This window comes from Lactuca sativa, chromosome 5 (assembly GCF_002870075.4).
Source record: "Lactuca sativa cultivar Salinas chromosome 5, Lsat_Salinas_v11, whole genome shotgun sequence".
NCBI classification, from domain to species: Eukaryota; Viridiplantae; Streptophyta; class Magnoliopsida; order Asterales; family Asteraceae; genus Lactuca; species Lactuca sativa.
In genome coordinates, this window is record NC_056627.2 from 72,248,058 (window position 1) to 72,260,582 (window position 12,525).

The following is a 12,525-nucleotide window of genomic DNA, read 5'->3' on the forward strand; positions in this document are numbered from 1 at the left end:
GTTTCAAGAACCATCTCTTTTTCTTCCGAGTCATCCAACTCATCGACAAGTTGGAATTGTTGTTGGGTTTGGGTTTTGGGTTGGGTTTGAGGTTGATTTGCCGAATGTTGATCGGAAAAAACAACAAATTTTGAAAACATTTGCGAAGTAACATTTGAAACTTGGACCGGGTAATATTGTCTAACATTTTGGTATTGAAATTATAGTGGAGATTGAATAGGAGCATCGAGTTGGGGACGAAAAACTCATTGTGATGATGAATCGATAGCAAAAATGTTTCAAGTAAGGGTGCTTAAACTCGAAACATGAGGGGTTTTTTTTTTTTTTTTTTTTTTTTTTTTTTTTTTTTTTTTACTTCTATCGGAGGTTAGGATTTGATTGTCGGGATTCATTTTTTTTTTTTTTTTTTTTTTTTTTTTTTTTTTTTTTTGAAGAAAATAGAGTTGTAGAGGATTTGATTGAAGATAAATGAGTATGAGTATTAATAGTGGTTGTAGAGGGTTAAAAAAAAAACATTTCTACCAATCAATGAATGAGGAAGAACGCTGCAAAGGAACCCCTCAGCCTTCCCCACAACACCCTTCCCCGCACCGATGGTGCGGTGTTCCGCCGTGCGGGACTCTTCCCGCGGCCTTCCCCGCTCATGATACCCATCCGGCCTTAGAGCACAGTTGTGTTGTGTATACCTCCGATTTCTGAGTATTTCAAATTTTACAATATTTTTTTTAATTGTAATTCATGTGATTTCCTTGATTTTCTGTAATCACGTGATTAGATAACTAAACTACTCAATTTCAGTAAATTAGTGTCGGTTTTGATTTTCCTGAAATTTGGCAATCCATGCCAAAAGTTTACCTCCACAATATACAAATGGTTGTATGTAAGTCTTTCAAGGTACCTTGAAATTAATAAACATTTTTCCTTTTGTGAAATCTTAAGCACATTGGTGTTTTTACTTCTATTATGTTTCAACGAGCCAGCCTACCTGATTTACAGTCTCACTTGACACTCCTATATATATTGGGAACTTTTTGTGGAACTTGTATATTAATCTAACAAATTGTCAACCAAAATGTTGAAAGACACAGATACTTAAACATTGAATCTAGTTTTGTACCAAATTTGACTACCTTCGATAATTTATAAAGAATTGTCAATATGTTTTACTCGATCTTTTTGGACTCATCAAACATTCTCCTTGCATTTTTTAAGGCAAATCTAGGGTTGATACAACTGATCTACAACATGAAGAATTCGAAGGGTACATTTGTCCATTTCAATTATTTGATAAGAATACTCTCCGCTCGAATGAACTACATATCTTCAATCAAATTAGCTCACAAAAGTGTCGAAATTTGACCTCATTGAGTACTCCTTAATGAGTCTTGAGAAGAATGAGTTTTCTCTTTCTAATAGCTTTGATGGCGTGTCATACTCCGCTATTTTCCCTGTTTCAAGCCCATATTTAAGTAGTTAAGTTAAGTTTCCATTTGTTTAACATATTCAAACTTTTGACTTTTGAAATCCAAAATCTAAAAACAATTGCTTCACAAAATTTTATCAAAATCTTTAACAAGTCAAGAAACATTCATTTCCAATTTAAACTTTACAAGTAATCTCAATGACTTCGAAAGTCAAAGTTTAATTTTTATAAACTTTGAGATCAAAATGTAACCCTACTTGTATACTATTTTTATAAACTTTAAATTTTCCCATTTCTAAACATTCATGTGGAATTCAAATCATTGACTTTAAAAAGTCAAAGTTTATGAGAAAGGAGTATATGAATGTGATGATGCTTACCATCACTAAGAACCAAAACCAGATCGCTATCTATAACAGTATGGATTCTGTGGGCAATTGTGACAATTGTTCGATCCTTAAATTCATGGGTAATAATCTGCTGTAAAATTCCATCAGTAGCCGAATCAATGGATGCTGTTGCTTCATCAAGAACAAGAATGCTGCTTTTCTTCAGTAACGCTCTACCAAGACAAAACAATTGCCTTTGCCCAACACTCCAGTTTTCTCCCCCTTCAACCACTACAAAATCCACTTACTTTTTTTAATCTCTAAATGCAACAAATCGCAAACATAATTTCATGTATCTGTTTATTTTATGATCTCACCTGAAGATTCAAGTTTCTCTTCTTTCCCACGAACTATATCGCCAAGTTGACATTTGTCCAAAGCCTGAAATGAAAATAACAAATTTTTAGGGTTACATGAAAATGACTATTATACCCTTTGATAACGATTATGAATTACCTCCCAGATTTCTACATCGGGATACTGGTCTAGGGGGTCGAGGTTTCCTCTAACTGTTCCTTCAAACATGGTGGGATCTTGAGGAATAATGCTAAGTCTTGATCTCAAGTCATGAAGGCCTATTTTGCATATATCTACACCATCTATGGTGATAAAACCTTCTGTAGGCTCTATAACCCTAAAAATGGCTTGTATAAGAGTTGACTTTCCGCTTCCTGTTCTACCAACAACACCGACTTTCTTCTTTCCTGGAAATGTGCAGGTAATGTTTTTCAAGACAGAAGGGAGATGATCTGCGTATCGAATCTGCATAAAAAAATTGACACAATTTCGGTTTTCTTTTAGTTTATATTGATTTCGAATTTGCAGAATTGAAGAAGCTTAATTGTTTATACCTGCAAATTCGTGAAAGAAATTGTTCCGTTTTGTGGCCATTGGCTTGAGGGTCGAGAATCCTCGATCACAAGAGGCGCTTCACTGGTAAGATTTGAATACTGCAACACTCTTTCCACTGAGATCATTTTGTTTTCTGCATTGCATATATTCCATATAACAGAAGCTTGCTGAACATTTAGATTGATCCCATAAGTCACTGCTAATCCTGCAATGCCTGCGATGACAAAAAAAACACACATTCGAATTCGATTCAACTTTCATAATTTGGGGATCGTGATAAACAAATAATCCATTTTTGTGAAATTATGAACTCACTTGGATTAATGATTCCATCAGGAAGAGTAACAAGGAGAATGAGTGAGAACGCAAAGACGAAATTTGATAACTGGTTCAATCTGAAACAAAGCCACTCGATTGCTGCGACATTATGAAACCATGGTCTCGAGTGATTATCAATCAAATAAAGATTTTTCTCAATAAACCGATCTTGTTGATGGAAAGCACGGATTGTTGCTGCACCAGTGAGAGACTCTGCAAAATGATGAAGAATTGGGGCTCTTTCTATGCCTGCTAATCGTGCTAATTCTCTTGCAGTTGGTATGTAATATCGCTGTAAATTAATCATGAAAACATCGATTTGGTAAAAAAAAAAAATGTGTTCTGACTTTTGATCTTGGAAACACGCGAACTTTTAATGTAAATTCTTACTTGATACCATATGCAGACACCTGTGACGGGAATAAGAATGGCGAACACTTGCCATGCAACCTGTGACATAACTGCCATTGTTCCCAGAAGCTGAATCGTTGAAAACGCACACCATCCTATTCGATTCGCCATTTCTAAATCTAACACACTTTGATCCGTGGATGCCTGCATATTTAATTTCGTTTAACACGAAAAACTGAAACCCTAAAAAATCTTCAATTTAAATTTAGTTTACTCACTCGATTCAAGATTCGGCCAGTTGGGGTGGAGTCGAAGAAGGACAAAGGCGCACGTAAAACGCTATGTAGCATCTTGTTGAAGAGCTTTTCAGAAGTGGAAAGTCCAGCTATAGCAACAAGTGAGGCTCGAAGAAGAACACAGAAAGCACTTCCTACTGCTAAAAGTGTATAAACAAGTAAAATGAATCCCATTCCATTGATTATCTCATCATTTGAATCAGTCGGACATGCCCATGCCATCCAGTAATTACTAGCAATCTGGAGAGTCTGAAAGGAAGATTGAGCTAAAAGTATGATCGGAACTAAAACACCACCTTTTACTAAAGTCAGATAAGACCAGTAAACTTCTTTCCCGATGCTTCCTTTTTCTCTTTCTTCTTCATGAATCAGTTTCCCTTCCTTTTTTGACATTTCTACACATAAACTATGGTCTGAATCTTGCCGAGTTTGTGCGAGTTCTGTGATTAAAGTTGGTTCTTCTTCTCCTTGTGTTTGTTCGGATTCTCGACTTGAGTTTTCAACTGCTAGAACTGATTCTAGAGCTTGGTTATGAGCTCCAACTAGAACTTCGAATCCTATGTTTTGTTTTAAAAGTTCTTTGAAAGTTCCAACTTGAGCAATTCTTCCATTTTGCATAACCTGTTTTTGAATTTATCGTCATTATTAGATACTATATTGAAGTCCAAGATTATCTCCCCAAAGCCTCTGAATGGTTATGGAACACAATCTTCTCTTAACCATTAAGAGGTTGACATCATTCAGCATTATATGATTCAGTTTTATCAACAAGACCCTAATGGTTAACAAATTGAAGATAATATTTAAAAAAATTGGCTTAATTACCAGAATGAGATCTGCGGCTGGAAGAAACTCGACTTGGTGTGTAACATAGAGTACAGTCTTTTCCTTGAGCATTCCAAGAAGGCATTTCTATAATAACAAAAATAAAGAATCAACAAATTTAGCGACAGAATAAAATCGTTAAGAAAAATTGTTCATATTGAAGACATAACGAGATTTTATTACAAAAAGGTTAGCGACACATGAAAAACTATGGAACATCAACGTATGGCAAAAAGATGATAAAATCATAAAATGCCTAGCTTTCACTTTTATTTTGTTACGTAGCAAACACATAATCATTGTGGTGCTATATATTCTGAACATAAACATTAAAGAATTGAAAATCTAAAAGATTTTTCAAACCTGAAAGAGTTCAGTTCCTGTATGTGCATCAACAGCGCTAAAGGGATCATCAAGCAGATAAATATCAGCATCATCATACACAGCACGAGCAATCTGAATCCTTTGCTTTTGACCTCCGCTCATGTTTATCCCTCTTTCCCCAATCTCAGTCAAATCTCCGGTGGAAAAAAGCTCAAAATCTTTAGTCAAAGCACATGCTTTAACAGTCTTATCATATCTCGTTTTATCGTAATCATTCCCAAACAAAATATTCTCTCGAACATTCCCCGTTAAAATCCATGCAGATTGAGGAACGTAAGCTTTAGTACCACTTATCTTCACAGTTCCCGATAACTTCGGCATCTCACCGAGTATGCATGACAGGAGGCTAGATTTTCCGGCGCCGACAGTTCCACATATCGCCACCTTCATTCCTCGTTTGACGTGAAGCTGAATTTGATCAAGATTTGCAGTTCTTGAATCGGGATCCCAGCTGAATCTTCCGTTTTCGATTTGGACGTCAAATTCTGTGAGATTTCTCGGAACAAACTCGACTGTATTGGGTTCAATCTCTTCTTCCCGGAGATAAGAAGCCACCCGATCTGCAGATACTTTCCCTTGTGCGATTACGTTTAGAAGATCGGGAAGATTAAAGATCGGATCTTGTAACATTCTGAATGTAGCTAATGCAGATAGAACTCGGCCGGAGGTGAGCGGGATACCCATTAAAACACAACCTCCGAAAGTCATCACCGATATGAAAATTGGTGCACCCCAGAAGACAAAAGCTGCAAGAGCATTCAATTTCATTGATCTCCATAACCAATCGTATTCGACTTTCCTGAAACTTTCGAGTTTTTGAAGATAATGGGTGTCCCATGCTTGAAGTTTTAGCGTCTTTATGTTACGTAAAACCTCTGAAGTCGACTTCATTCTCGCATCTTTTGACTCCATGATCTTCGACTGATACCTTTTCTGAACTCGAGTTAAAGGTATGTTCCCTGACATTAACACCATCGTTGCTGCTAATCCGATAAACGCTCCGTTTCCAAGATTTATATGAAGGACAAACATCGCTAACGTGATTTGAATCGGCAACATGAAGAGTGTGTTAATGTACCACATGAAATCTGTTATTCGTTGAATGTCAACGCTCATGATGTTGATGATCTCGCCACTTGTGTGGCTTTGACATGATCGGCTCGATAACACAAGCCCTTTCTTGTAAATGTGAGAGATCAAAGCAGCCCTGAGTCGGAGTCCGAGTTGACGAGCACCAAAGATCCATTGTCGTTGTGTTAGTGTCTCAATAAATTTCGCACCCAAGAACCCTAACACGATAAGGTATCCGCTGGTTAAACTTCTGGTTTTCTTTTCGTTCAGAAAATTCACGAAATCACTGATGAGATATGGCCCAACATACGATGCAGCAGCACTTGTAATGGCGAAAAGGGCATTGATTGCTACTTTCTTTCTTGTAAAACGATAAATCGCTTTGTAAATTGATGGGTTTTGTGCTAAGCATTTGCCGAAGAATTCAGAGGTAAAACTACCGGAATCTATGAAATCAACGTCCGGGACTTCATCTTGGTCGAGTGGTTTCTTGTTTCCGGCAACAAACAAAGGGTTGATCCAAGAAAATGTAACGAGTTGAAAGATCGAAGCTTTTCCATATGGGCATTCTCTTTTTACTTGTTTTGTATCGTTGTTTTCGTTTAGTAATGGCTCGGTGATGCCACTTGGGTTAGCTACAGTTATGCCCGTTTTCCCTCTAATCGCAAGAAACAACAAGCAAGTAGACGATAGAACACTGATTAAATCAATGTATTCGAGAAATCCCGGGTGAATATGATTCAAAACTAGAAAATTAACATCAAGAGTTATCCGTGAAGCTGTTAACAAGAAAGTACATAGCCACCAAACTCTTAGAATCCATGGGAAATTAACATGTTTATGTTTTGGGACGACATATAACGCGATCAATGTCATGACCCATGAAACAATTTGCATGATTTCGGAGGATAGAATAGGGATTCCATATTTGCAATGTGCTTTGCTTCTGGTTTTGAAGGTTATTGGGATCATAATATGTGTTGCAAGTAAGAGTATGGAACATGCTAGACTTAGTTTGTATGAGAGGCCGATTTTGATGTTGGATGGGTTCAGTTCATGGGTCTTGGTTTTTGGTTCGTGGGTGCGTAGTTGTGGCTCGATGAGTCTCTTCAAAAGACCGATTAATAAGACTGCAAGGAACCCAAGTTGGAGAATAATGCTTGAAGTTTCCCACAAACATGGTGAGCCTGGCTGCAGCCATGGTTCCCAAAATTCAGATAGCTTCAAACCTGTGTGTTATGCAACAAAAAATCATTTGATATTTAGGCAAACTTTTGAAATTTTAACTTTCAATTTGGTATGAATTTCTTGGTGTTACAATAAGTGTTAGGTGACAAGATTACAAGGTTTTGGTGTAATTTATTGATGAAATCATAATTAGTTGTTGTTTTAGATTAGTAAACATATGTGTATCCACAATGCATTAGCTTATTTGAGTTTAATAGATTGACACTTTATCATTTTACTTAGGGCATCCACAATGCATTAAAGTTATTAGAGTTTAATGGATTGATACATCATTATTTTAATTAGTATATAACTTTATATTAATTTTCCAATAATGCATTGAATTCAGTAGAGTTCAATAAAATATATATTTAATAGTTAAAATGTTTTTTTTCCATTGAAGAGTTCAATGGTAATTGAATTTCATATCTATTGAATGCTAAAATGACATACCATAATGGTAGAATCCATTAAATACTATGTCACATCATTCAACTCTCCTATTGAACTAACTATGAATTATGAATTCTCTAAGCTGGACTTTATATGTCAAAGTTGACATTTTGCTTTGCCTATGAGTATGACCATTTCGGCTTTTTCTTCATAGTCAATCTAGTTCTTTTTTGAAATTAATAAATCAAACCATTTTGCTTTCTATTTGACGATTAAAATCTTGTAATCTGCCACACGTTTTATATAATTTACATTAGGACACTTATTTACTCTAGATGAGAAAAAATATGTATGGCTTTTTAGAATATTTCAAGGGAGGAAAAATCTAGTTGGTCTAATTTAATTGGTAATTAGACAATGTAATTTTTATGTGTAAAATTGTTGGATAAAGTTAGTTTTTTAGCTTTTAAAATTGCAAATTTACATAAAACTAAAAAGCTAAAAGTATTAAAAGGTCAAAAGTATTTAAAAACTACTTGAAATAGTTTTTTAAATTAAAACTTTTTATTTAAAATAAAAATTTAAAACTATGTATAAGACAATTTTTTTTTTCTTTTTCATTTTTTTAAAGCTAACAACACAAAATCTCCAAAGCAACACACAATAAATATTTTTACCCTTTCGCACTAGCTAGGATCTAGTTTAACCCTGTAGACTCCAAATGTGAAACACCAATGACCATTTATTCGAGTCAATTTTTACTCATTACTTGTGAAAATGGTCGATTTGGGTTATATTTATTCTAAGCGGTCTAAAAAATATAAATAAATGAGGCAAAAAGAAAACAAGTGAAATGCCATCTAAAGCGAATTAAAACACTAAGTTACATTTAACATTTTAATTATATATAATATTAAAATAGACTCTCTTTCTAAAAAAATAATATTAAAAATAGACAAAAAAAAATCTTCGACAAAAAGGCTTAGCACCCGATTGAGTCAGTACCCAACACCTCTCCACTATCCTTTTTGCCACCTCTATCTTCTACTCATAAGGAAAACCGCAGTCGACTTTCCTTTCTAATCACCGAGCACAATCACATCCACTTTTTTAAATATTAAAAGACATTCCAAAAATATATATAAAAAAATTGTAGCATCTAATTAACTTGACTTATCAATGTTCTTCTGATATTCCAAATTGAAATGCATAGGTTTCCACAAAAAAAACATAGTATATATCAAGAACTATGTTATTTATCCTTGAAAAACCAGTCATTGCTAAGTCGAATTCAAGACTTTTAAGAGCCCAAATTAAAGATGTTCATCGATACTCTTAAAATTATCATGGAGCTGTTAAGATATAGAACTAACCTTTTATGACCTCCATAGCTTTAGAAAGCATTCAAACCACGGTTTACCTCCACACTTGAACAGTTCTTCACTTGTACAGACGAATATTTCATGTATCAATTTGAAGAGAGCTTGTCAACTATATCACATTTATATATAAAACAAAAAAAATCAATCAATCAATCAGTTTGATGGTATCTTATTTCATTGTGTGGATGATAATAATTCATGTGTCACGGACTTCAAATCTCCTTTTTCCTCCTATATATGTCTTCCCAAAGGAAATTACAAAGAAAGGACCAAAGATGTACGTTGGAGGTTAATATCAAGAAAATGAACATCAACACTGCACTTTTCTGAATAAAAAAGACACTTAAAGTTACGTATAGTTTACAAAAACCCCATAAGTTCATCTTGAATATGAGCATAGTTTTGAGTTATTTTACACCAACACTGTTACGTTTGTCTGTATTAATGAGTAGGATTCTAATTAACAATACCAACCTGATAATATGTTGGTGGAGATGAACATGTCTTCAGAAAGCATCCGACTGTTCTTGACCGGAATGAATGAATGGTCTACTTCTTGTGATATTGAGTTGGAGAGAGGTTCTAAGCTATACAACACTTTCGTGATTGATGTTATATATATAAGAAAGTACGTACGGAGATAGTCATCTACCATTAAGGCTATGTTCTCATGATTTAAAAACAGGGTGAATGGAATATTTTCAGAATATATATATATATATATATATATATATATATATATATATATATATATATATATATATATATATATATATATATATATATATATATATAATTTTTTGGGTTTTGTATTATTGTTGTTTGATAGGATGAAGTCAGAGACGACAATGGAGAGAGTGTCATGTAGAAAGAGAGAGGAAAAATAGTTTGTCAAAAAACTAAGGGTGCGTTTGGTTGTGAAAATTTTTTCAGTTGTTTAGGAAAATTTTCCAGAAAAAACGGAAATTTTGAAAATGCGTTTGGTTCATTCGGTTTTCTAAAATTTTCCAAGAAAATGAAAATTTTCAGTTTTTCAAATTGTATCTAAATTAGAAAAGTGATTTTAATAGTTTTCCAAAATTTTCAAGATGGAAAATGAAAACTCCACCGGTTTCAACCAAACGCGTTTTCTAAAATTTTCATTGAAAATTGAAAATGAAAACTCAAATCTATTTTCTGAAAACATTTTTTTAGAAAATGAAAACAGTTTTCTACAACCAAACGCACACTAAGGGTAAGTTTGGTTTTGAAATTTTTTTTAGTTTTTTAGGAAATTTTTTTCAAAAAATACGGAAATTTTGAAAACGCGTTTGGTTCGTTTAGTTTTCCAAAGTTTTCTAAGAAAATGAAGATTTTCAGTTTTTCTAAATTGTATGTAAGTTAGAAAAATGATTTTTACAGTTTTCCGAAGTTTTCCAAAATTTTAAGATGGAAAATGAAAACTCCTCAAGTTTCAACCAAATGCGTTTTCTAAAATTTTCATTGAAAATTGAAAATGAAAATTCAACTCTATTTTCTGAAAACATTTTTTTAGAAAATGAAAACAATTTTCCACAACCAAACGCACCCTAAGGTTTTGTTAGTCGTGGAAAATTGGTTGTTTTTCAGAAAAATTTTCCAAGAAAAATAAGAATTTTGAAACGCGTTTAGTTCGTCTATTTTTCTAAATTTTTCATGGAAAATGAAAATTTTCCATTTTCTAAACTACAAAGAAATTTGAAAGAATTAAAAAACCAACAATCATTGTTTTCCATTTTTTTTTAATTCTAATAATCATTGTTTTTTCCACATTTTATAATTACCGGTTATTTTTATCAAATAAAAAGTTTGCCTAACAAGATGCTATAATAAATAAATAGACAAAATTTATATTCTATTTCTTACAATGAATTGATTTCTAAACACCTTTTTGTTTTTATGCGAGTCTGGACATAGATGAACTTAAGGAATAGTTTAAGAATATTTTAGTTTTATTGTTTAAAAAAAAATTATAATTATAAAACCATCTAAAATATAAATTTGTTATTTATATAAAAGTTATTGTTTTTGAATCAAACTACTTTTCTAACATTTAAGATTTAACTATTACATTTTTTTTCTACTTTTTCATATAAATGTTAAACAATTTCTAACACTTTTTTATCTCATTATTTCTCTCAAAAGTCGATAGTGTTGTCAGTGTACTTTGGCTCAAATGGTAATTGTTGAACTTTTCAAGAATATGTGCTAACTTGATACGTCTCTTAATTATTTATGATATCCTAAAAAGCATTTAACTTCGATAATATTTAACGGCATACCTATATATAGTAAAGTAAACCTCATGGTTTTAATTCCCTTTTTCCCGATTGACAAATTACGTTGGTGTGAAGGTTTGAATCATGGAAATAGTTTTTCTAATATATGCGAAAAAAAGATTTCGTGTGGTAAATCTCATTTAGTGTAATGAACCAGTATCGGCCGAAAAAGAGAAAATTGAGATGACAATCACATGAGAACAAATACTGTTTTGTTTTTCTAATTACTTTATGATGTTTTTGAGATTATTAAAGTTATGTTCTAATGTATAAACAAGAAGGTAAATTAAATAGTTTAAACATGTTTTACTTTGAAATTTATAAATATCATCATTTTTGTATGAGTTATGTTTGTTAAATCTTAAAAGATATAAAAGTTTATTTAATTCATATAAAATAAGTTTTGAAAATTGAGTAAACTAACCTTTATAAATGAGTTATTTATAGAAGATAATCTTTTTTTTGTTAAAGTTTTTGAAAAATGATCACATAATTCGAGATACTGTATTCCGGAGTAATTAAGCCTGTTCCGGAATTGGTGGTGGTTGGACAAAGATTTGTTAAGAATTTGACAGCTGTACATTTTAGATTGGAAAAGTGCATTCTGAATCTCTTCTTCATAATGTACAAACATTTCAGAGTCATAATATTAAGCAAGGTTGTAAAAATCGCTCGACGGTCGACTGACGATAAACGATTAATCGGACTAGGCGGGGATTAATCGGAGATCCTTAATTATTAATAAAATTATTTAAAAAATTAATATTCCCTAAAAAACTAAGTATTTGAAAATTTAAAGTTTTAAAATTTTAAAATTTTGAAAAATTTAGTTTAATATTTTAAAATTTGAAAGCATAAAAATTTGAAAATTTAAAATTTTGGTGTAATATTTGAAAATTAAAGTTTTTTGAAAATTTTAAAAATTTCCCGTCTATGACCGTCGAGACCGCCAAGGACCGCTAAGGCCGACTTTGATCGATTTTGACCAATTTCCGCCAAGCACACTAATCGTAATCAGTTTAAGGCCGCCAAACGATTAATCGCCGATTAATCGGCCGTCAAGGCCGATTTCTACAACACTTATATTAAGACATTTCTATTGTCATTTTTGATGCCTAAACCAAATTCAGCTTTGGGAAACTAAAAATGAATTTGTATAAGCCACTATTCGAAGACATGTTTCTAGTGGATCACAATGGATGCGAATTGAAGGATATATGTAGTATATTGCTTTAGACTACACATGTTTTGGTATAGATTAAAAAATGTTATCAAATTTTCTCGATTAATTACATTTGTTGCTTCGAAGTCCAAGTT

The 12,525-nt window shown here is 32.8% G+C and overlaps 1 protein-coding gene across 1 annotated transcript; it reads right to left on the minus strand.

The window, feature by feature from the left end:
• Positions 1 to 1,109: 1,109 nt before the first annotated feature.
• On the minus strand, positions 1,110 to 9,583 carry LOC111898371 (putative ABC transporter C family member 15). Its single transcript, XM_023894291.3, has 12 exons — positions 9,386 to 9,583; positions 8,903 to 9,020; positions 4,818 to 7,138; positions 4,455 to 4,541; positions 3,612 to 4,250; positions 3,373 to 3,537; positions 2,980 to 3,274; positions 2,664 to 2,878; positions 2,269 to 2,574; positions 2,130 to 2,193; positions 1,804 to 2,043; positions 1,110 to 1,448 (listed from the first exon to the last, which is right to left on the minus strand). The coding sequence occupies exons 2-12, from the start codon at positions 8,931 to 8,933 to the stop codon at positions 1,333 to 1,335; spliced, it is 4,479 nt and encodes a 1,492-aa protein (XP_023750059.1). The 5' UTR covers positions 8,934 to 9,020; positions 9,386 to 9,583; the 3' UTR covers positions 1,110 to 1,332.
• Between the last annotated feature and the right edge of the window lie 2,942 nt (positions 9,584 to 12,525).